This window comes from Dichomitus squalens (assembly GCF_000275845.1).
Source record: "Dichomitus squalens LYAD-421 SS1 unplaced genomic scaffold DICSQscaffold_8, whole genome shotgun sequence".
NCBI lineage: Eukaryota > Fungi > Basidiomycota > Agaricomycetes > Polyporales > Polyporaceae > Dichomitus > Dichomitus squalens.
Genome location: NW_006766890.1, coordinates 1,015,567 through 1,038,961, shown reverse-complemented (window position 1 = coordinate 1,038,961; position 23,395 = coordinate 1,015,567). Strand labels below are relative to the sequence as shown.

The window sequence follows — 23,395 nt, the reverse complement described above, 5'->3', positions numbered from 1 at the left end:
TTACCGTGTCAAACCGGTCTCGGATAGAGTGCGCATCGAGTATAGGCCCTACTTGTATGCTGTTAGCCCCCTCTTCCTTCTCAGTTGCAGCTCCCACTACGGCGAGCTGACGTTGCATAATGAAGAGTGTGGAGCACGAGACATAACACTTTAATTGGTCATAGAATGTCAACAGCAAAGATAGCAGCGATGGAGTCTAGATACTGTGGGGATTCTATGAAGTACAACGCAACGGCTTTGTGAGCATAGACAAACGAATCACCAGTATATCCAAGACATTTCGCAGCGATCCTTAGTCTACACGCTTCGACTTGGGCGCCGTATCCTCCGGGAGCTCAGGAACTGAAGTCGATGCGTAGGACTGCTCTCCTTCGAGGGGCTCGTCGGCAACCTTGAGCTGATGCAAGACTTGGTCGCGACGGAGCCACTTCTCTTCGGGGACAAAGTACCAGCTGAGGATACCGAAGATGGTAACAGAACCGAGGATTACGCATGCCTAGATCTGGTCATCAATAGAGCTGCAGAATCGATGCAAAGGTGTGACTCACGAAGTTGAACGTCGAGGCGTCCGTCGGGAAGAAGAATGGCGATATTTGGACCTGCAAACTGTTCATGACGTGGCCTGGCACATGACCGCTACTACATACCGCAAAGACAAGGCCGTTGAACAAAACCGCCGAGATATAAAACGGGATCCTCCAGCGACCGAGGTAGAAGTGGGAATTGGTGAAGTCGTTTGGTGTCATTGTTAGGCGGAGCAAGGCGATCAAACCGTAGGCAGCAGTCGTCGGGATACCACCAGCAGAGATGAGCGACGTGAACGCCACCTGACTGGGCAGTATAGTACACAAAATGAAGGCGCCGAAAACAAACATGACAGTGACGGCGTTGCGGGGCTGCTTCTGCGCGTCGACCTGACCGATCCATCCCGACAAAGGGAGCACACCGTCACGAGCGACGGCGAAGATGAGGCGAGACGCAGCGACGATCGCCACACTAGTACTCTAGGTATACATGGAATCAGCGGGAAAAAATTCTTTGTGCGTACGTTGAACATACCAGGATGAGACCGAGCGTAGCGATGATGGTCATGAAGACACTGCCACCCTTGCCAAGGGCGAGTGCGTAGATTTGCACGAAGGGTTGAGGGGCCTCCAAAGCGAACAACGTGTCGAGGTCGGGGGTGCAGAACAGGAATAGGATCGTAGTTGCGAATCCCAAAACGCCAGTTGCCACGACGGAGGTGATGATGCCTTGTCCTGCCACAACACTAGCCGCAAAGTTTCAGCGGCACACAACAACGCCGTGCATTAGTATGCGTACCTAGCATTCTTGGTCTCCTCAGCGATGTGTCCAGAGGCATCGAAGCCAATCATTGTACCCGCGGTGAACAAACTACAATGAGTGAGAACACGCGGGCAAGTCGTTCTCACAGACTACACTTACAACGAAAGAATCCAGTTCCAGCCTGCGGGTGCTCCAGTCCCGTTATCTATGAGAGCATCAGTATTCATGCCGTTACCTGAGTGAACAGAAACTCACAGGTCATTGTGAAGACTTCCTTTGCAGAGCGGAATCCGTACGTCTTGGAGACACCAATGGGTAGCCAGATGACGCACAGCAAGAAATCGACGGCGTAGAGCGCGACAGAGAACTTAAACACTGCCGAGTACAACCTCGGAGGAAGGTAATTGATGGCGATGGAAAGGAGCAGAACACCCTCGGAGATCGCCCAGATGAGCGCACGCCATTTGACGTTATCATAGCCAATCCCTCCGGGGAAGTCTATCTCCCACACCGCCAGTTGTGAGACGATGTAGTTGGCGGTAGTCTGCACTTTTGTAAGCAAAGCGCTCCGTAGAATGGGAAACAGCAAATTCACAAACCTGGCAATTGCCTGCGGCGAAGGTCATCCAAGCGGTGGTCGACCACCATGCAACGATGAAGCCAAAGAACCTGGCGTACTTCGGTCCTGCGCTCTCAGCAGACCAAATGTAGATCGAGCCGCTCAGTGGGAGCGCAGAGCAAATCTCCGCAAGGACCGCCGCAGTGATGAACATGAATATCATCGAGATGATATACGAAGACCTGCGTTAGGGAGATCAAGAACCTCCGCTCCTAGAGAAGAGGAAATGTGGCGTACCATACGGCAGCAGGACCGCCCGCAAGCAAGCCAAGGAAGAAACCGGACCTGACATGCGCCTGTCAGAATGGCTAAATGTGATTGCACTATACTAGATCATACTCACCGAACGCCGCCAATAAAGTTCATGGCAACAAAGCTAGCCGCAAAGCTTTCGATGAAATGCCAGCTACGGTGTAACGACTAGCGTAGAGGCAAGTTAAACACATTCGTGTAGAAACATACTCGGTCATACCTGCTTGTACCCGAGCTTGTGCTGAAGAGCATGCGAAATAGAAACGATCAGTACATTCTGCTTAGACCCCCGGAGTACCCGGGGGGGCAAAAAGGCGACACTGGGGGCTTCCCTACGCAGGTCTGAGCGCTGATCAGGTTCGAACGGTGTAATCTCAACCCTTCCTGTTCGTCCACCGCCCTTGCGCCGGTAGCCGGTCCCGGCCAACCAGCAGGCCGATGAGCAGCAGACTTCCAGGAGAGGATACCCGTAGCCACACCAGTTCACAACTAGAAGAGAACGTTACCGAAGGTAAGTCTCGTTATCATAGCCCATTCCTGCACAGTTTGGTCCCAGCTATGTCTCCTGCTCCTAGGTAATCACCAGCTTAAGCTCGTCTTCGTCCATGCCTTCGGTTGAGTCGCGTTCGGCATCGATCGTCTTCGACGGCGGAGAATTGGTAGCCCCATTCAGTGCTGACATTCTGAGAAGATCCTCGGGGTGTGTGCTTAGAACAGAACGGGAGTCTGAGATCGGGAGGCAGGCTCGAGATTCCGGAGACGAAGCGAAGAAGATACAGAGCCAGACCGATTGCTTATAAATACAGCGCGTTACGTAACTCCTTCCCACACTAGCACACGCAAATTGCCATCGATACAGACCTCGATTCTCGAGTACAATTCTTGCAACATTAGGCCGTTAGACGTCGTCCGACATCTACTGGATGTTCAAACGCTGTGAGGAGTGTTGAAGTGAGATCGCAGTAGTCGGAGGAGACCAGGGACACTTACAGGCTTGAGTGCCTTGATGAGCAACCACTCCTCGTTCGTTACGTCGGTCTTGAACGAAGACTAGGCATAGCGTAGTCAGCTCCTGAGCTGTATCTCATAGGACCAACGCGACGTACCTTCAGAACGTCGATACTCTGTCGTGTAATGTGCGAATACAGCTCATCCTTCTCATCGAAATGGCGCCCAAACATCTTGGCGGACTGGTACACCGCGTGCTCGATCTTTACAGCGACACCACCACCGGCTTGGGACTTCTTGACAATCTGTAAACAAAACCCGTTCAGTTTTGCTGCGGCCTGACGAAATGCCTATGACACTCACGTCGTAAGACTTGTGATTGATCTCAAGCGACGTGCTACAAACGAAATTAGATACAGACGTTAGAGATGGGAGAGGACAGCACATACATTTTGCCCAGGTCAATGATCTCCTTCTTCTGCGTCTCAGGGTCGACCTTGACGACGCAAATAGGTGTACCAACGCGAAGAGTACCGTCAAGAATATCAACGCCGAGAATGATGGGGTCACGCTTTGCGAACACGGCAATGGTCTTGAGACGGCAGGGCCAGACAGCCTGAGGAGCGGCGTCCTTCCTCTTCGCCTCCATAATCTCGTTGTTGTATGCGGTGAACGCGTCGAACAAGTGGTAGATGATATCGGCTGGGAACCACGTCAACATTTCGACACGAAGACAGCTCGCGAGACTAACGTACCTTTGAACAGACGAATACCCATTTCCTCGGCTAACCGCTCCGCGTCCCTGTCGACCGTAACGTCGAAGCATAGGATGCATGCAAGCTCCTTTGCTTTCTCCAACATCGTCGCCGCACGCATGACATCTCTCTTGTGCACCGGCCCGATGTTGATGCCTGACACAGGAATCTTGCTCGACTTCAAGAAGTCCAAGAGCGCCTCAAGCGAACCGAGGGTAGACGCCTGCACGCAGACACCGCGCCCAGACTTGTCGATGGAGTTGAGCAGGGTAGTGAGGTCGGACATAACCTCGTCCATGAGCTCCTCTTCATCGTCATCGGGGCCGCAGACGAGTAGACGTGAACCGGCGATAGCCTTCTCTAGGTCGGGAGCGACGATCTTGACACCGAGAGCAGCCTTGACCTCCTTGTGATGGACATATTGAGACTAGAGACGTGTTGATGGTGGTCAGAGACAACTCAATAGCACATAGAAGTCAAGATCCCACCTTTATGCGAAGCTCTCGTAACGGCTGTGGCGTGAGCAGAGCACGAATTTGAGTTACGATGGGACCGTTCAGACCGCAGACTACAATCTTGTCGCCCTCGTGCAGGATACCGTTCGACAGGACGACGTCGATCGTCGTACCCAGACCTTCGATGACCTTGACTTCGAGCACCGTGCACTCGAGCTCGGACAGGTACATGAGTCTATCGCTCATACGCTGCTGCGTCAGATTAACGAGGAGCATGATCATGTCGGGCACACCCTCGCCAGTCACGGCAGAGGTTGGGACAATCGAGACGTTACGAGCAAAGTTCTTGTTCTCGTAGTAGAGAACGGCATTGAGACCCTGCTCGGCAAATGCGACGATGATCTTCTTCGACATATCCTCGAATTGGCGCTGCACTGTGCGCGACTGCTTTTCAAGCGAGGTGCGGAAATCGTTGTCGGGGATCGGCTGCCAGCCATAGATACGATCGATCTTGTTGAGTGCGACGATGAACGGCGTTTTGCGGTCCCTCAAAAGACGAAGGGACTCTAACGTCTGGGGCTCGAGGCCGTGCTGTCGAATGACTTGTCAGCATGCGCTTCTCACAACGAACGGCGTGCAACTATATTCACCATGATATCAACGACAAGAATGGCAATGTTACACAACGAGGAACCACGAGACCGTAGATTCGTGAACGATTCGTGTCCGGGAGTATCGATGATGAGCAGACCAGGGATCTTGTACTCCTGGCTACCATCCCTGTTCATGACGGCCGTCTTGGTCTTGATGGCATCGACCGGGAAATACGTCGCACCAATCTGCTGCGTAATACCTCCAGCTTCGCCTTCTTGGACGTTCGTTTGACGAATCTATGAAGCAGTCTCGTCAACGCCTATGGAAACATTACTCCGCAAGAACAACGGGCTTACCTTGTCTAGAAGCTTCGTCTTACCGGTATCGACATGTCCAAGAATACAGCAAATGGGACTGCGGAGGTTGTCCTTGCTCCGTGCGGCAAGAGCTTCCTCGTGCGCCTTCTGCCTCCTCGCCGCAGCCTCCGCTTTCCGTTGTGCAGCCTGGCGCTGCGCGGTGGTCATACCACCCTCGTCAGAGCTCTCGTCCGAGCTGTCTTCGTCAGAGTCCTCGTCTGAATCCTCATCCGAGTCTTCGTCAGAGGACTCCTCGGAATCAGAATCCCCCTTCGCTGACGCGGCGCCGTTGGCAGGCTTTGGAGCGCCAGCTGCCTTGGTCGGTGGTACGGGAACCTTCGGTTTCTGCGCCTTCTCCTCTTTGGCAAGAGCGGCGGCCTTGTCTTTTGTGGGAGTCGCGGAGCCGTTTGTTGCAGCGGCCTTGGACGCAGGTGTAGAGGCAGGCTTGGCTTTGGGTGCCTCTTCCTCCTCGTCGCTGCTCGCATCCCAAGAGTCCTTCACGCTGTCTGCCTTCTTCTGCTCGTCATCGCTACTTGCCTCCCAGTCATCCTTGACATCCTCATCCTTCTGCGGCTCCTCCGCTGAAGGCTCGGGAGTCGCGGGAGTCGCAGGAGCAGGCACGGGCTCGGGAGTAGCCGGCTTCTCTTCGCGCACAGGCGAAGTATCGCGGGTACCGGGTACACTACTGCCAGCTGCGCTCGCCGGGCCCTTCTTTTTCTTGCGATTGTCGTAGACCACGCGCTTGGGCTTGTCTACGGACCCGCCGCCCTGCTGTAAGCCTTCGATCTGAACGCCCGACGCGAGCAGGGCCTGCTTGCGCAATTCAGCCGCACGCTGCTCCTCCTTCTGCTTCTTAGTAAGAAGACGGCCCTCCTTTTTCGCGATCTCGCGCTTGGCCTACAAATCGTGCATGAGGATCCGGCCGACAGTGAGTTGAGGTGAACGAGTGGAACGTACCTTCTCTTTCTCCTTCTTCCTCTGCTTCTCTTCCTCCCTCCGCTTCTCCTCCTCCGCTGCTCTCCTTTCCTCCTCCTCGATCCGCCTCCTCTCCTCCTCTTCTCTCCGTCGCGCTTCCTCCTCCAAACGCTTCTTCTCTTCCATCAGCGCCTTCAACGCGCTGATACCCGCGGCTCCCTTTTTCTTCCCCGCCGCCGCCGCAGGCGCGGGCGCGGGTTCCTCGTCCTTCTTGGCTTTCTTCTTCTTTTTCTTCTTCTTATCGCCTCCACCAGCACCGCCTTCGGCACCTCCCTCGTCTTCCTCGTCCTCGGCCTCAGCCGCCGCAGCTGCAGAAGCGGGGGCAGGTTCTGAAGGTGCCGCGGGTGCTGCCTCTTCGCCACCCTCCGTTGCCTTCTTCGCTGCTGCCTGAGCCTTCTTCTTCGCCTGTCGACTCAATCTGTGAGCTAGCTGCTGAGCCTGTGTGATGATAACGTGTGCGCACCTTTTCTCGCTCCTTCTTCAACTTCTCCTTCTCCTTTTTCGACAAGATTTTTGGCGCGCCATCACCTGCGTTTTCCTCGTCCTCATCCTTCTCCGCGGGAGGTGCAGGCGATGGGGAGGCCTCCGCAGGCGCGAGTGCGGCCGGTGCCTCGGCTTCATATTGTTGCCAATGAGCCCCACCGCACGCCCAATGAACAGCCGTAAGACTATAACGTACCAGGCTTTTCTTCATCTGCCTCGTCTTCCTGTGTCGATTTCCCCTTCTTCTTACCCTTCTTTCCCTTCTTGTCCTTCTTTACAGGACCCCACTCCTCATCTGCGAGCTCCTCAGCAGTCATCTGCACAGGTGCCTTTGGTGCACTGATGTCACCCTTGGCCGCCGCGGCTTCGCCGTCCGAACCGTCCCCGGGTGCGGGCCCATCCTCAAACTTGACGTCGCTCGCACCCTTTTTGTCCTTCTTCTTGTCCTTCTTGCCCTTCTTATTCGACGCCTTGAGCACCGACTATTCAAGTAAATCGAAGTCTGAATAGGTGATCCGGCGCATGAACGAGTAGTGCAACGTACCATCAATCCACCGAAATCTTCCTCCCCATCCTCGTCCACTGGGGGCTCCTCCAATCCGAGGGCTGCAAAGGCGGAGAATCCGCTAGCCTTGCCCTTTCCCTTGGGCTTGAAATCGTCATCTGATGCCTCGCCTGCATCTGCAGGGGCCTCAATGTTGTTCCCCGCAATAGAGGTGCCGGCCTTCTCCCTTGATATGAGAGCAGATGTGAGCCAGAGTTGATTAAGACTCGATGGACAGCTACGCACCAGAACTCATCGTCGTCCGGCTTCTTTCCCTTCTTTCCCTTGTTCTTTGGAGCCATTTAGATATCAGGTAGCTTCCAGGTTACTTTTGCTGAGGATTGCGCGCAAGAACAGTCGTAGATGCCCTGGAGAGGGAGGTGAGGGAAGAGAAGAGAGCGGGGCCGACTGACTGACCAGCGTGCCGCGGAGGCCCGGAGCCGCCGCACGAGGGATCTTCGGCGCTGAGATCGCTTGACTCCACCGCACAGACACTTTTAGAACCCGAGGATTAAGTACAGCCCATGCATAGCTCTCCTACGACCTTCGGCACCATGGACCTTGGTATTGTGGCAGTTCTCGGGGTAATACATCAGTCTGGGCATGGTGAACGGCTCGTCCGGCAACGGCAACGACAACAACAAATTCTTTTCTTACTGTGACGGCAGTACATTCGAGCTGAGCATCCGATCTAATACGCTGCAGGTAAGCTATGCACACTGCTTGTGTGACTGCGTGTGTGAAAAGTGAGATATGAATCACTACCCTCAAACGGTGGAATGCAACCCCGTAGAATAGACATAGTTACCACTTTTTGACATCTAGCACCAGTGAGTTTCGCCCTCTACACTGAAGTCAAGTCAAAGTCACGTCCAGAGCCAACCGGATTTTCTCGAGATTCACCGCATAGCTACAAAAGGAAAGTGGTGATGTCTCCCGGCCATACTTGGTTATCATCTAGGAGCCGCTGCTATGGTAAGGCTCCTGCGGATTGTGATACTTAACAAACCAAATATATTGTCGGTCGCTCGAGTTACGCTACATGACACAATATACATAGGGGTCACATAGATACACTAGCACACAGAAGACACCGAGCGTCGGGACGTCGAGACATGCGTCTACGACAGAATGCGCAACCTCTCGTGCAAAACGAGACAGTACGCATAGCTAATACTAGCCGCCCCTACTGATACCGATGGTAGCACAGTGGAGCGAGGTGGCGGAACCAGACAGTAGCAAGTACTTGTCGCAAAGATGCATTCTCACTTGGCAGTAATCATGGAGAAGAAGACCTCAAGGACTCAAGCTGATGGAATAATACGCGACTCACCAGGTGTAAGTGCCAGGAAAGGACGAGTCCATCGTCGGCTGTCCCGGCCCAGCCAAATGCACAATATTGGGACTCACCGTGTTCCCAGGAGTCTATCGAGCTGAGCTTGGAGGGCAGACCGAGTCCCAGTTTAATGTCCTGTGGCCGAAGCAGTGGGCAGACTGACAAGCAAGAAAGCAATGTCTGCATTGTTGGAAGATCGTACGGACGACGATATGTAGACCAGAGAAAGCATGAGGACATGGCAGCACCTGCTCCGTAGCGCCTTCAGCATCAGTTGCCGCGACAATGGCGTAGCGCCGGTATGATAGGGCAGGCTCATGAAACCTTGGGTGTGCATCTGCAAGTGACCGCTCGCAACATGGTGAACCGATTTAGCAATTCCGTGTTGGCGAGCGACCACCACATTTTCATCAGCCACCAACTCATTCCCACTTTCCTTGGTCAGGTCACTACCTTCCCGGGTGCAGTGCTTATACAGCATCCACCGCTAAAATGCTGGGCGGCTGATGTCTACCGCGGTCGATCACTGCAAGCGCAGCCGCAGAGCCGATGCTCTGTAATGCAGTAGCTGTTGGCTGCGGGATGTTATGTGCTAAGTACAGAATACCGTTCGTGCGCAACTGTGCATCGGCCGCCCAGGAGAAGGATTACTCACTGTGTATCCCAACTTGGATAGATGCAGCCGTACCCGTACCAATCTCACCAATGATCAGGCACGCCTCACGTCGACCTATGGCTTCTCTCGCGTTCTTGATTGTCAACCTTTCCGGCTGCTGACTTTCGCATGAGCATGTAGCCTATGTCAAATGGCTAGCTTGTTGCGGTCGCAGGTTGAGGACAGCGAAAGCCTTGTTCGCAGCGCAATCGTCTCGTCAGTATAAGTAATGGCCTGGAATCCGACAAAACTGACCAGAGCCACCGCAACCCAACAATCGCCACCGACAGGACATTCGAATCTTACGCCTCCGTCCAATATGTCTTCTACCTCCGCATCTCTCTTCCAGCCTATTGAAATCGGCGACATGAAGTTGCGCCACCGTGTTGTACTTGCACCGCAGACACGCTTCCGCTGCAACAAGGACCAGGTCCCCGGCGACCTACTCCTCAAGTACTACAAACAACGTGCAAGCGTTCCGGGTACCCTCCTTATTACAGAGTCAACGTATATCTCCGCACAAACCCTCGTAGAATATACTCCAGGCATCTACAGCGGTGAACAAGTCACCGCGTGGCGCAAAGTTCGTAGTATCTAACCCTATAGCTCTCATGTACTGACATTGACTACGATACAGGTCACTGACGTTGTCCACGCTCGGGAGTCATACATATCCCTCCAGATCTCTGCAACCGGACGCATGGCTCGAAACGGCTTGTTCAGCCGCCGCGATGACATTCCCTACGTCGCACCTTCACCAGTCCCCCTTCCAGAGTCCCCCGACCAGATACCCAGAGAGCTGACCAAAGAAGGTAGATACTAGGAAATGGTCCCCTAGAACCTTCTAGCATCCTCGCTGACGCGACCTTGTGTATAGAAATCAAAGACTACGTCGGATGGTACGCAACGGCTGCTTCAAACGCTGTCTATGGTTCTGGCTTCGACGGAGTCGAGGTCCATGCTGCCAACGGCTATCTCATCAATCAGTTCCTCAATGACAAGAGCAACTTGCGGACGGACGAATATGGCGGCTCGGTTGAAAACCGAGCCAGATTTGCCCTCGAGGTTGTCGATGCTGTCGTCACGAAGATTGGTCAGAAGAAGACCGCGATTAGGCTGAGCCCGTGGGATGCAGGTCGTGCTGGAGGTCCGTGGCCTGCTGCTGCTCCGGAAAGGCCAATCATTGACGAGGCTCACATCGGCAGACATGCGCATGGATGACCCTGTTCCGACTTACACGTATTTCGTCGACCAGCTCAAGCAAAAGTATCCCGACCTCGCGTACCTCCATGTCGTCACAGGCAGCGCTCCCCTGAACATCGCACCTCAGGATGCTACGGTAAGTCGTGACCGAGATAACTAGCCATTGAACCGCATGTGCTGACTTCTTCCCCAGCAAGAGAACTTCATCAATAGGTTGTGGGCTCCCCGCCCCGTTATTACAACCGGCGGCTATGATCGCGAGTCCGGCCTCAGGGTTGCAGAAGAGACAGGCCAGCTTATTGGCTACAGCCGCGCGTTTTCCGCGAACGTAAGCGATACACGTCTTCCTGTTCAGGTGCTTAAATTCACTGACAATGTCACGACCCAGCCGGACTTGCCGTTCCGCTTTAGGGAGAATATCGCGCTCAACGAGATCGATCACACTAAGCACCACACGAAGGGGAGTCCAGAGGGTTATACGACGTACAAGTTCTCTAAGGAGTCCTTGCGTTCGCGTGGTTACACCGTCGAAGGCTCAGAAGAACTGGAGTACTAGATATAGGCGGCTGCTTGTGCATGAGAGTCGAACTACGCAGTACCCTTAGATGACGTCGTGTTTCTCTACGTCGAAAGACAGAAATCACGTAAATATCCATTGGTATCGTTCTTTTATGAGGTCCTAGAAATACTCTATGTATAGAATATGAGGCACAGACGACGTAGCGCCCAATATGATGAGGGATTTCGTGGTAGCCGCCGGCGGCCGCGATCTAGATCGACCTGTTCTTGATACTTACGGGCCACGGCTTCCGAGGCTACTGCTCAGAGGTCCTTACTATCAGTCGACATGGGCTTGCTAACTATCATACGCAAGAACCGGCAAAAGGAGAAGGAAATGCGGATACTGTTTCTGTATGCATCGCTCAATCTCCCGGACTAGTAAAGGGCTGACAATCATGATTTCGCTCAGTGGCTTGGATAACGCCGGGAAAACAACTATCCTGAAGAAGCTCAACGGAGAGGATATCATGGGGGTCAGTCCCACTCTCGGATTCAACATCAAGACCTTCGTGCACGGCAAGTAAGCGGAGAACGCAATCCGCACTACTACGACGCTGACGATAGCTACAGATATACCTTGAATATATGTGCGCCCTCCTCACCCATGTCAAAGATATTACATCCTGACTGCAGCTACTCTGTTACAGGGGATGTGGGCGGCCAGAGAACACTCCGACCTTACTGGCGGAACTACTTCGAGCAGACGGATGCATTGGTTTGGGTTGTCGACTCCGGCGACCGCATGAGGATGCAAGACTGCAAGGAGGAGCTTCACAGTCTTCTCCTGGAAGACGTATACTGCTCTCTCTAACCTTCGTGATCACCGCTTACCGTGACTCATTAGCGTCTGGCCGGCGCGTCGCTTCTCGTCTTCGCCAATAAGCAGGACATTCAAGGGTCCATGTCCAGCGCCGAGATTCGAGATGTACGTCCTAGTTATCCGCACGTAGTACGTTCCTTGGTCGCTCATCGATCGTAGGCACTCGATCTCCTTTCCATCCAGTCGCACCAGTGGCGCATCCTGCCATGTAGCGCGATGACAGGGCAGAACCTTGTCGAAGGGCTCGATTGGGTCGTAGGTGAGGTCGCTAGCCGACTTTACTACTCGTCAACAGACGCTGCCGCCGGAACTTGGCAATCGGAAGGAGGCGTATCTGCGCAGAGAGCGACTGTACATTGACATTGACTTCGTGAATGATGATGACGTAACACTACAACTGGTATCGAGGAAAAAGTCCTCCATGGAGATCGCGGCGAGCGAGGGTCCTGGAGATTAATCATCGAAACAAACGCGGCGGAAAACAATCCTCAAGTATCATACAGTCACTGGTCAAGTCGCTCGACAATCCGCAACCTTTCGCCGGGTGCGATCGCTTTCACATGTTCCACCCCACCTAAAAGAACACCGACGCGCATCATTGAGAGGAGCTATCGGCGACCTGGTCAGCTCTTGTCGTCTGAAGCAAGATCAGCTGTGCGTACGTTATGAGCCGCATTCCCATGCTCGTAGACGCCGCCAAAGAAGGCAGCAGTCGCATCCTTCCCTCGCTGTCCCAGAAGCAGCCCCCGTCCGCCCGGGTGCTCATCCAAGAACTCGCTCACGTCATGGATGAACCCTGATACAATCACGAGCACGCGCTCTTCCGACTCCTTTTTGACTTCCCGTCCCACGCCGCACAGGTACAACGCATCAGTTGTTCCCCTTTATAAGACGTCGATTGAGTGCGAAGGAACTCACACTTCTCCCAGCTTACGATCGGCAGGTCGTCCACCTGGATTGGCCATCGGATTTCTTCTTGGACCTTCTTGAGCTTCTTGAGCTGCATCGCGAGCTCTCCCTTGCTAATCTCGTTTTCGGGGAAGACCCGCAAGTTCGACGCAAGGCCAAGCGCACCGCACGTCGCGATGAACCACTTCGTCGGGTCGAACTGGTACCACCTGATAGCGTTCCGATAGTCCATCGGAAATTGGTGATGAAAGTTATGGTATCCTTCGCCCATCGTGAGGAGCGCTGCACGGTTCATTGACAACGAACGTGGCAGGGGAGAAACGATATGGGCGGAGAATGAAGCATATTGATCAGCACAGACCAAAGGTGGCGAAGTGCCTGCCGACTTGCCTGAGAGGAAGTGATCCCGTGCCGTCTTTTTGTCATCGAACGGGCTCTCCCCGAGATAATGCGCAATAGAGTTGATGCAAAACGTAGACTGCATGGAGACGGAATAGAACAACGTGAGTCTCAATTTCAGCTATCTCGGGACTTCTTGTGAGGGACGAACGTTCGCATACTTACATGATGCGCGAACGTGATCCGCCACATGCTGGCGTAGTACCATCCTCCCCACCAATCACCCCATCCGAGACCAGCTACTATTGTGGGGAGCGCGTAGCCAACAATCGGTATGATAGCGAAATACCACCGATGTTGCCACTGCACGACCTCGTTATTCTTGAGATCGCTGATGTCTGAAGGTCCGGGCTTCACGCTGGGCTTGATTAACATCCAACCGACGTGAGTGTAAAAGAGACCACGCTTCGCATTATACGGGTCAAGCGGTGTGTCGGTATAACGGTGGTGCGATCGATGTCCTCGCGCCCACCAATAAATGGAGCCTTGAACGGCACTGGCCCCCAGCAGGCAAAGGAGGTATTGCAGCGGTCGCGAAGCATTGTAAGACCGATGAGACCATAAACGATGGTAGCCTAAGGCGGCATGCGTTTTCAGCTGTACCATAGAAGAAATCGACGGTATTCTCACCTGCAGTGATACCTGTACATCGTTAGCCTTGGCATCTGGAGGCGGACAGGGATCAAGCACATACCAAGCATGGAAAGCACATAACAAGCCGTAGACCACAAGAGGGTCTCCCACCTCAGCCGTGTCGTATAGATACCGTACAGTCCGACAGCAGGCGTGATGGTGAGGATCGCGAGATTGAACCAGCGAAGCCTGCCCAGTATATTGCAAACATCCGCCATGTTTGCCATGTCCGACAGCTGCGGCAGAGGACCCTGAGACGGCGGTGAGTAGCAAATGGGAGGTGCCACAATCCGGACTGGCAGTCGCAAAGGTAAATCGTTTTCGCATCCTTGACTGTAGGGGATCCGAAGATATACTCTCGGCACCCGGGGGAAATCGTGATGGAACTGACAATCCTACCGCGACTTCTTTCTTCATCCCAATGGAATAACCTCTTCCGAAATTCCAGATACCTGGCTGCCGGGAGCCGGGGAAACGGGCATACACAATCTCCGATAAGAGACGAAATGGGTACAGGATTGCCATGAGCACGTTCTCAGCCTTCCATGAACATAACGCATCAACACGCAGCTGAGCTCTGAAAGCTGGAGCGTGATCACCCGGGGGCATTGCGGTTTGCATGAAGCTAGGTCACGGACAACCCATGTCACTGAGAGCGATAGAGCCCCACAGTTTGCGCAGTCGGAACATTCGGCCGTCGCATCATGCTACCGTCGCACTGGCATGGCAGCAGGGGCAAGAACATCCGAGCCTGAGAACCTGGCTAGAGGCCTGGGAGCGGTAGAGTGGACACTCGGACAGGAGGCACCGCGTGAGCTAATCTGGGAGCTGCACGGAGCTTCTGACGGGAAGAGAGAATCGCAGGCTGGCAAGGGAGGCGGACTTGGAGACGGTTGGAGTAAAGCACATACCATTACGGCACCATGTGAGTACATGTACGTTCCCCCGGCCAGCGGAAGTCGAAGGAGAGCCAAGCCGGTCATACGGGACGTCAGATTGACCATCGACGAACCTAGGAGCGGGCCAGCCAGTGCGAGAACTGCACCAGAACGAGATGACCGAGCGTCCGGATATCACCATTGCCCGGTAGGAATTCCTACACGAAGCGGAAATCACCCTGCGGCCCTATATGCTGCAGAAACATAGCGAGAGTCGGATGGACGGCCGCAAGGTCGACTCGCCAGCGAGGCGCGAAGTACCGCCAATAGGTTCCGAAGAGTACAAGGGACGTAAGCCGATCTGGCGCCGGTGCCTCGTTTAAACGTCCGGAAATCCCATGCCGCAGCCAATCTTCCACTGACCAGCAAGATAGTAGTTGAGGCACTGGAGCTACTCATCCTGCAGCGCACGTTCTGTATCAGTCAAACAGGCACCATCTGATGCACAGCGTACAAAGGCTACATCGCAGATTGGACATGTTGTACGTACTTGATTCGCCTTCGCTCCTCTTCGAAGCCGGACACATGTCGAACAAGCGTATATCAGAGCCTTGCACCTCTATTTGACGTGCATACCTCAAGGACGGCTTGGCATCTGTGGCGTAGGCAACATAACGTACAATTTATGCGAATGAGTAGGTATAATCGGGACGTTACAGTGGCCCGTCTAGAGTCTAGGAGAAATGTAAGCAATAGTAATGCAACACCGGCACTCACACAATGTACAAGCTATATCCAAGCCAATGCAGAGCCCAATCACAGATAGCAGAGGATCAAGATATATCGCGCAGAATCCGGCCTGCGACCTCGTTGTTCTTCTCCCACAAACTCGCTCTCCACTGTTCCCAATCGCTGTTGCTCTTCACCCACCCTCCCCTCATCATCTTCTCGACGCCCTCGCGTACCGCAGGCATCTCACCCATCGACAATCCGATATCCGCCGGGTCTGATGCAAGGAACGCGGAAGCGTCTCCTGTGCGCAATGCCTTTAAAGCCTGAACTTCCGACATCGCAGCAGGGCGCGTAACGACGACGCGGTCGTCGTCAATGAATCCGTACGTCCGCCGTGTACGGTTCGTAACGAGCATAGGAATGTTGAGCTCAGTCGCGATTGCGACGGTAGAGCTAGCGCGGAACTCATAATCTATCATAGACGGACCATCCATATCTCAGCACTGCCTTTCTGCCAGAAGAAGATGGATAGAAGGTCAAACCGCTACACTTACAGCTATTGTCTGCGAAAGCTGGTAAAACAATGTCCGAGTCTGCGATGAGGTCGTAAAATGCCTTGTATGGTAAGTCTCGGTGGATCAGGACGATGTGCTCGAGTTCGGTAGGGACGCCGAGGTACTGTGATCCCACGAGAAGGAGCTGGAAAGGGGGTACTGGGGAGTCGTGTCTAGGCTCGAACGCAGTGCGACCTTCCAAGGGGAGGTAGCCCCACGCTGCTGGATCCTCTGCACCCCGTGCGCTCAGCAAGATTGGTCACCAACTACGTGGAACGAGTTAGGGGCATACCGTGAAGTGAGCTAATCAGTTCTTGGAAGATGCGGGCATAATCGCGGCGTTCCATTTCGAATTTGCCCTGGATGACTGCCTTGATGAGGTTCCGCGGAGACTCCTTGACTGGCAAGCTGGGTATGCGCAGGACAGGTATATGCACGTCGACGGGTATGTGCTCGAAGTCTGCCGTATATAGAAGAGGGTCATGGCTGTCGGCCGCCTCCGCGAACATATCGACGAAGGCTTCAGCGACACTGCCGCGCGGGGCCCCAGTCAGCCCATAACCGAACATATGTGTAAGGCAGGCGAATACGCACTGGTTACCGATAGCAATGAAACGAATGGCGTGTCTCCGCGACCAGTATGGTACCCAGCGCCGCCAGTCCATGTCCTTCGCATTATGCACGTAACACACGATGTTGAATTTGTGACCGGCATCGCGCCTCTCCCACGCGTCCTGCAACGCGTCATGCCAATACGGCAAGCTTCATGCCAGCTGAGCTACATAGACAGCAAACGCCCGAATGAAGGGACGCACTCGTATTGACAAGTTCCAAAGATGATGAGGTCCACGCCGCCGTCACCCGTCTCGGAGTTCAGGAAGTCGATGAAGCTCTCGTGATTGGCACGTACCCCCTGGTGCTTCCAAAGCTGCAAGTCTTCTACGACTTCCTGGAAGCCGAATGGGAACGGTTGAGCGAAGACGTGGATCTGACCGTGCGCGCCTTCCTGGTCCATCACATCCCCCATAGACTTTGCCAACGCCATATACACGTCGCCATGGTAGACAAAGGAAGACGCGAATGTTACGTTCTTCCTTCGTATTGGTATTGAAGGCGCTGCGGGGGTGACAGAAGCCTCAGATGGTCCTGAAGAGGTCGTAGCTTTTGAGAGTTCGGCTTGAGGTAGATTAGCATGTGGCAGATTAGGGTGGGCGAGCTCCGAATAGTCCCGGCCGCCGACAGCGAAGGAGTGTGAAAGCAACCAGACACCGCCGAGCGCAAGCACTCCCGCAAGTGTGTATGTAGAGAGTCGACGAGTGGCCATATGACCAAGGAAGACGAACGAACGGACGGGCGATAGTACTGGCCCAAAGGGTCAAAGACGTACAACAGAGCGAGAGACGCAACATAAATAATTTCCGATGCAAGTAGACACTGCGCGGCGACTCCAAAACATCACAGATCCCGGCTAAACAGTTAACGTGGCGCCCAACAGCCAGGCGAGATTATAGATACATGTCCAAAGCCTTTACCATATCGAGATGATAAGGGTCACGAACGAACATACGCAATCTCCGGCCTCACAAAAAGCGATTGTCTGCAACAAATGCGTTGATTAGACCTGCGACTGGATGTTTATGGCGCTTCTTCTTGAAGTAAAGAAGAGATGAGCAAGACGGATACCGGGATACGTGGTAACGACTTCGGAGATTAGTACACATATGATTGGAGTGGAGTTTCTGAGCGGTCGCTAGTAAACAAGGATCAGTCGGATGCTAGGGGTTCCGAGTGAGAACGCCAGATCATTTGGATCGGTGCACGTCAAACCATGAGAATGTTTGGGATTACGAGAGGTGCCGCATAATACGGCAGGGTCTTAGTGAACCAAACCGGTCCCCAGCAGTATCGTCGGTCGACCTGAAAAGCGTCAGCACGCCGTCAAAGTGCAAGATTTCGACAAGGTTGACTCATCAAGCACAGGAACCGAAGTCACTGACATCATACACAAGCGGTGCCAGTCGACTGGTGTCAATGATCGTTCCCGATGCCATTTGCATTTCGCATTTCATTGCTCACCTTGTCCGCTAGGAAATATGCCAGTCTTCAATGTGAGGAGGTAAAGAGGGTAAAATATTATACGAGCCTCAGCTCGCACTCACCAAACACTCAGTGTTTCCCGGAGAGTAGGCCACCAGGAGGACAGAAGGGTCAGGACCCACGCGTTGCTAGGGGAGCTGCACGCGCCCTGTTATCTGAGATCTCCGATGAAAAGACCCGATCAATGCATGGGCGCCAGTCAAACCCCGATCCAAGTGTGCGAGCTGAGTATCGTTACTGTACTCCTGCCACGACCATCCATTCTCTGTTTATCGACTTCTGTGTTATGTCAGCTCTAATGACGTGCATCAGTGTGTTAACCACTCCTATTATATCGACGCTGAGTTCAATCAATTGATGAAGGGCGGAAACGCGCTTGATGGATGCACCCCAGCCTCTGACGAGTCTGACGCCCCTATGTGAGCCTATGTCGCAGGTGAGAAAAATGCTATCATTTCCGGTCCAGGTGAGTCAACCCCGACCTTAGAATAGGCTGTCGGACGTATAATGTCGACTTATAATGTCTGGCGTCCGCACGTCTGACGTGTTTCGCGTGGAGCGCTGCCTCTGGTACGTTTCTGGACTCTCCTTGTACAAGATGCTTCGGAATGCAGCGCCGAGCCAAGAGACGTGTCCTAGCGTCGGAATGTATAAAACCAAAATAGCGCTCCAAGGCACAATGCCGTAGTCCGATAGGCACGCAAAAGCTCCGCGTTCTCACATGTCGCTGCTTCTGACGGGTGTCAGCGATAGAGTCACCCTTGGGCTTGTCTCGAAATGTCCTAGCACCTGGCGACGTGTGCTGTAACGTGCATTGAACGCCGCCAACACAATGTTCCGCACAAGCGGCCGTTTTCCATCGGAGCGAGGAAGCATAAGTGCATTACACAGCGATCTCTTCGCTGTTGGCCTCGATCTGGAGGTTTGTTTGTAAGGGGCTTGGATGCTCCGCTGAACCAACTTTCCTGTCAAACGTCGCCTGATCTGTACCATGTCCCAGAATCTGTGTCTCGTTCTTCGTAGTGTTTGTGCTTCCGCAGGCAGCCCTCATTCGATCAACGACCCCGGTCCAACATGCCACTGCACCATGTGCAATAGAGCAGCGGTACCGTCTCCATGCACCAGAACGAATGGGAAACGAGATTGAAAAAGCCACCTCGCAGGAGCCCTCTATTAGTGAGGTACTTCTACAAGCGAAACTCCTACGGCATGTCCTTCAATACTCTGTCCATGACCTCTAGATTTCTCTCCCACACGCTTTCCCTCCAGTCCATCCACCCCTTGCGATCCCTTACCCAACCCTCCTCCAGCATCCGCTCGACGGCGTCCCGAACGCCCTTCACCTCACCCATCGCCACCCCGGTGTGCGCCGGATCGGATTCGAGGAACGACGATGCGTTGCCTGTCCTGAGGGCCTTGAGCGCCTGCACTTCCGACATGGCCGCCGGACGCGTGACGACCGCGCGCGCGTCGTCGATGTACCCATACGTCCGGCGAAGACGGTCCGTTGCGAGCAGGGGGACGTTGAGCTCCGTTGCGAGCGCGACCGTCGAGCTCGCCTGGTCCCTGAAATCTGCAAGATCGCAGCGTTCGGTGTCAGTAATGGACCGCGCCCGACGTTATCAGACGTAAGTGCATATGTCAGTCGTTCCGTAACATGACGGCATCCCGAAAGAAGCTGTAGCGCGCACTCACAGCCGAACTGGGCAAATGCCGGGACGACCATGTCCGCCATTGCGACAAGATTGTAGAAGTCCTTGTAGGAAAGGTCGTGGTGTACGCTGACGATCAAGGCCAATTCAGCCGGTATCTCGATTCCCCCAGAGCCGACCAGTAGCAGTCGGAAGGGCGCGATGTTCGACTCGTTGTCCGGCTCAACAGAGGCTCCGCTGTTAAGTGGACGGTATCCCCAAGCTGCCGCATCCTCTGCGAGGATTGATGCAGATATCAGCGTATTGCTGCCAACGTCTCGCATGTTTGACATACCGTACAACGACGCTATCAGGTCGTTGAAAAAGCGATGGTAGTCCCGACGCTCACCGACAAGCGTGCCTTGGATGACGGCGGTAACGAGGTCTCGATGGACAGGTTTGATAGGGAGGTCAGGAATATCCAATATCGGTACATGGACGTCGATCGGTATATACTGATATCCTGCTGTGTGCAGCTCGAGGTCAGAGCTGTCGGCTGTGGAGTCAAAGCTCTCTCGGAAGCTATCCTTGACGCTGGGCGTAGGAAGTGTCAGACAGGTATGTTCGATCTGGCTCATCGTGCTCTGCCTTACTGGTTTGCGATTGGGAGGAGCCGTATAGCATCCCTGCGCGCCCAGTGCGTTATGTGACGCTGCCAATTTGTGTCCAGAATGTTATGTACTATGCAGACAATTTTGAACTTGTGGTCGGCATCGCGCCGGTCCCATGCGTCGACAAGGTCGTTGTGCCAAAAGCCCAAGCTATGCGCGATGAGCTTCGCATCGGCCGTGGAGACGTTGCAAGACCAACGCTTACTCGGTTTCACATGTCCCAAATACGATCAGCTCGACGCCCGCCTCTCCTGTTTCAGAGTTCAGGAGGTGGGCGAGATCGGCGGGCTGTCCACGAATCCCCCGATGCTTCCATAGATCCAGCTCATCGACGATATCCTGGAAGCCGTAGAGGAAGTCCGGTGCATATATGTGGATGGTGCCCGGCGCATCCACTGGGTTGGAGTCAAGTACGTCGCCGATGGTTTTTGCTGCGGCCATGTAGACGTCGAAGTGGAAGGGGAATGAGGACGCAATGACTATATTCTTCCGGCGCTTTGCGCCATCAGACCACTCCTGCGAGCCACCATCGTATTGACCGTTGCGGAAGGATGGGTACCGGTAGCGTGTGAGGTCGAAGGAGCGGTCGCTTCTGGAGTTGAACGAGTGGAGAAGCAGCCAAACACTGCCGACGACGATAGCGCCTATGAGGGCAAGGGTTGTAAGATGTCTAGGGTACATGCGGGAGGAGATGGGTGGGGCAGGCCTACTATCGCGCACTGATGGATATGGTTCAATTATCTGCGCGCACGATACAAGGTTTGAGGCCGAACATGATGCAGATCCATCTGGCACCACTGGCACGTCACTCGGCCGTGGTACTTTGCTGGACTATCACCGTTCTCATGGAACATATCTTACACTATAGCGCCGCTAGTCAGTGCGTCTCTTTTCAAAGACCACGCCCTACTCCGCTCACCTGATTTCCAGTAGGATCCAAGTCTTGTCGCAGTCCTTCTCCGATCCCTGCAGCGCGTTCACAGCAGCGACAACTAGAAGATGACTCGCGGCACGCCGCGCGCATATTGGAGTGTTCATCAAGATATTGTCACCAACCTTGTATGATGGGACATGATCGTCGGTCTGCATGCCGTGCGACGCTGGAGTCACTGGCCCTCAATATCCCTACATCACGGCAGTGGCCAAGGTTTGGTTGGCGGGCATGCGTGTGAACCACAAACATTTCCGAATTCGGCCCGACGTTTGCGGCCTTAGTTTTGTAGGCGCCCATCTTCAGCTGCCTCAGAGTTTCCGGCTCTCGTTAGAACCTCCACTACCCTCCCGCTCCCATCCATCATGGTTCGCCAGTTCAAGCATCACGAACAAAAGCTTCTCAAGAAAGTCGACTTTCTCAACGTGAGTGTGCACTTTGGGACGAAGGAGGCTAGCGGGAGCTGAGGCCGAGCACAGTGGAAACAAGATGCAAACTTGCGTGAGATCAAGGTCATGCGCAGGTACCACATCCAGGACCGGGAGGATTACCACAAGTGCGTTTTATCACTTTTGTACGTTTTTGCTCAGTAGCGGGTATAATGTGGCCTTCGTCATTCAGATATAACAAACTCTGTGGCTCCCTCCGTTCGTACGCCCACCGACTCTCCCTTCTCCCTGCGCAAGACCCTTTCCGGGCAAAAATGGAAGGCCAGCTCTTGTCGAAGCTATACGACATGGGCGTGCTGAACAACACCGCAAAGCTCAGCGACATCGAAAACAAGCTCACTGTTGCGGCGTTCTGCAGACGACGACTCGCGGTCATAATGTGCATGTCGAAAATGTCAGAAACGGTTAGCGCGGTACGTGTCTTCGACAACCTCGTCCATCCTGCTTCCAAGCCCGGTTGGCGTCTTCACGGATGGTCTCCTCACTATGTCCGACGTTTACTGGACGTTTACAAGTGTAAGGTTCTGTCGCTATTACGGCGTACTTCTATGCAGAGCCGTCGCCGGGCGCGATATGTTCCCGCTCGTCACACGGTCATTGCACGAGGATCATCCTCATCTGCCTCTGAGGTAGTCCGTGTTCCGAGGTGCCAACCGGGTTCGGGCTTGATCTTTCCACCCCTTCTCGCATTCGCTCATTGAATTTCATCAATCCTTGGCACACGAAACGCGCCACCATCAGGCCGTCAAGTTCATCGAGCAGGGTCACGTCCGCGTAGGCCCGGACACGATAACAGACCCTGCATACCTCGTCACCAGGTACGACGCTGCGTTCCTCTCTCTAATGGCGCTGTCGCGCTCATGCTCCTGACAGGCACATGGAAGACTTCGTAACCTGGGTCGACACGTCGAAGCTCAAGCGCACGATCATGCGGTACAACGACGAGGTGAGCCGCATAAATGCCCGCGCAGTCAGTCGTGTCTTACCAAGGCTACTTCCAGCTCGACGACTTCGACCTGCTGTGATGTCATCAGAGCAACCTCGTTCTCGTTTGGGTACCCCTCTCTGTACCTGCCGCGCCCCACCCGCCATCCTACCTCGGCGGGTCCAGGACAAAACTCTCGCAGCGTTCCGCCACAGGTACCAGTGCGCTACAGCCTCTCAGGTATGCCGCCCGACGCATGTATTCCAGAACAGAAGCTACGCGTCGATTCCATTTGGTCCGCCACCAACCCCGGGCTAATAATATAGGGGTACATGGGATATTGTGGTATGTAACGACTACGGATATCACTTGTATGAGTATAGAAAGCCGGGCGATGTTATGCGTACGTATGTACATGGTATGTGCATGATTGGAAGGGAAACTGCGACAAGATAATACCAAACCAGCTCCGAGCGCCGACAAAGAGTAAAACATTACAGGTGAGCCAGACACAGCGATCGATGTGATAAGTGTAATGAATGAAGCGAAGCCTGGTAAACAAGAAGAGACAGGGGTGTCGAAGATGACAGCGGATGTAAAAATCAGCGTCGCATGTCCCGCGCCGGGTCGTGTGCTCGGATCACCGGAAAACCCCGGCCGACCCCCAACCCTACCGCACCGAAGCCATTGCCCAACTCTCTTCCACCGCTGGGAGCACTTGAATATACCGGGAATATGTGTTG

At 54.1% G+C, this 23,395-nt stretch overlaps 8 protein-coding genes across 8 annotated transcripts; 3 read left to right on the top strand and 5 right to left on the bottom strand.

Moving 5' to 3' along the window:
* Positions 1 to 135: 135 nt before the first annotated feature.
* On the bottom strand, positions 136 to 2,914 carry DICSQDRAFT_135366 (amino acid transporter). Its single transcript, XM_007364399.1, has 11 exons — positions 2,379 to 2,914; positions 2,250 to 2,326; positions 2,144 to 2,191; positions 1,887 to 2,088; positions 1,543 to 1,831; positions 1,447 to 1,492; positions 1,324 to 1,395; positions 1,060 to 1,270; positions 648 to 1,004; positions 549 to 599; positions 136 to 496 (listed from the first exon to the last, which is right to left on the bottom strand). The coding sequence occupies exons 2-11, from the start codon at positions 2,270 to 2,272 to the stop codon at positions 293 to 295; spliced, it is 1,503 nt and encodes a 500-aa protein (XP_007364461.1). The 5' UTR covers positions 2,273 to 2,326; positions 2,379 to 2,914; the 3' UTR covers positions 136 to 292.
* On the bottom strand, positions 2,892 to 7,640 carry DICSQDRAFT_103670 (uncharacterized protein). Its single transcript, XM_007364398.1, has 14 exons — positions 7,515 to 7,640; positions 7,269 to 7,455; positions 6,921 to 7,206; positions 6,705 to 6,856; positions 6,224 to 6,646; positions 5,267 to 6,163; positions 4,967 to 5,206; positions 4,350 to 4,907; positions 3,862 to 4,288; positions 3,556 to 3,808; positions 3,470 to 3,503; positions 3,265 to 3,411; positions 3,149 to 3,208; positions 2,892 to 3,092 (listed from the first exon to the last, which is right to left on the bottom strand). The coding sequence occupies exons 1-14, from the start codon at positions 7,568 to 7,570 to the stop codon at positions 3,075 to 3,077; spliced, it is 3,738 nt and encodes a 1,245-aa protein (XP_007364460.1). The 5' UTR covers positions 7,571 to 7,640; the 3' UTR covers positions 2,892 to 3,074.
* A 1,938-nt stretch (positions 7,641 to 9,578) lies between these two features.
* DICSQDRAFT_56823 (NADH:flavin oxidoreductase/NADH oxidase) lies at positions 9,579 to 11,018 on the top strand (the record flags this gene model as incomplete). The annotated part of the gene is made up of 6 exons (XM_007364397.1): positions 9,579 to 9,842; positions 9,897 to 10,071; positions 10,137 to 10,406; positions 10,465 to 10,605; positions 10,660 to 10,790; positions 10,851 to 11,018. 6 exons carry the CDS (start codon positions 9,579 to 9,581, stop codon positions 11,016 to 11,018), a joined length of 1,149 nt encoding a protein of 382 aa, XP_007364459.1.
* Positions 11,019 to 11,268: 250 nt separating this feature from the next.
* Positions 11,269 to 12,233, top strand: DICSQDRAFT_84040 (GTP-binding protein). Its single transcript, XM_007364396.1, has 6 exons — positions 11,269 to 11,374; positions 11,433 to 11,543; positions 11,594 to 11,610; positions 11,671 to 11,816; positions 11,868 to 11,948; positions 12,003 to 12,233. Exons 1-6 carry the CDS (start codon positions 11,310 to 11,312, stop codon positions 12,201 to 12,203), a joined length of 621 nt encoding a protein of 206 aa, XP_007364458.1. The 5' UTR covers positions 11,269 to 11,309; the 3' UTR covers positions 12,204 to 12,233.
* Positions 12,234 to 12,346: 113 nt separating this feature from the next.
* DICSQDRAFT_154293 (uncharacterized protein) lies at positions 12,347 to 14,002 on the bottom strand (the record flags this gene model as incomplete). The annotated part of the gene is made up of 6 exons (XM_007364395.1): positions 12,347 to 12,451; positions 12,506 to 12,681; positions 12,762 to 13,034; positions 13,143 to 13,230; positions 13,317 to 13,726; positions 13,846 to 14,002. 6 exons carry the CDS (start codon positions 14,000 to 14,002, stop codon positions 12,347 to 12,349), a joined length of 1,209 nt encoding a protein of 402 aa, XP_007364457.1.
* A 1,493-nt stretch (positions 14,003 to 15,495) lies between these two features.
* Positions 15,496 to 16,963, bottom strand: DICSQDRAFT_56315 (uncharacterized protein; the record flags this gene model as incomplete). The annotated part of the gene is made up of 5 exons (XM_007364394.1): positions 15,496 to 15,866; positions 15,949 to 16,179; positions 16,241 to 16,479; positions 16,543 to 16,710; positions 16,764 to 16,963. 5 exons carry the CDS (start codon positions 16,961 to 16,963, stop codon positions 15,496 to 15,498), a joined length of 1,209 nt encoding a protein of 402 aa, XP_007364456.1.
* Positions 16,964 to 18,928: 1,965 nt separating this feature from the next.
* DICSQDRAFT_179757 (uncharacterized protein) lies at positions 18,929 to 21,101 on the bottom strand (the record flags this gene model as incomplete). Its single annotated transcript, XM_007364393.1, has 7 exons — positions 21,058 to 21,101; positions 20,553 to 20,991; positions 20,330 to 20,497; positions 20,032 to 20,270; positions 19,741 to 19,971; positions 19,341 to 19,618; positions 18,929 to 18,961 (listed from the first exon to the last, which is right to left on the bottom strand). The coding sequence occupies exons 2-7, from the start codon at positions 20,786 to 20,788 to the stop codon at positions 18,929 to 18,931; spliced, it is 1,185 nt and encodes a 394-aa protein (XP_007364455.1). The 5' UTR covers positions 20,789 to 20,991; positions 21,058 to 21,101.
* A 542-nt stretch (positions 21,102 to 21,643) lies between these two features.
* On the top strand, positions 21,644 to 22,752 carry DICSQDRAFT_57248 (alpha-L RNA-binding motif-containing protein; the record flags this gene model as incomplete). The annotated part of the gene is made up of 6 exons (XM_007364392.1): positions 21,644 to 21,703; positions 21,758 to 21,834; positions 21,900 to 22,140; positions 22,469 to 22,545; positions 22,601 to 22,673; positions 22,729 to 22,752. The coding sequence occupies 6 exons, from the start codon at positions 21,644 to 21,646 to the stop codon at positions 22,750 to 22,752; spliced, it is 552 nt and encodes a 183-aa protein (XP_007364454.1).
* Between the last annotated feature and the right edge of the window lie 643 nt (positions 22,753 to 23,395).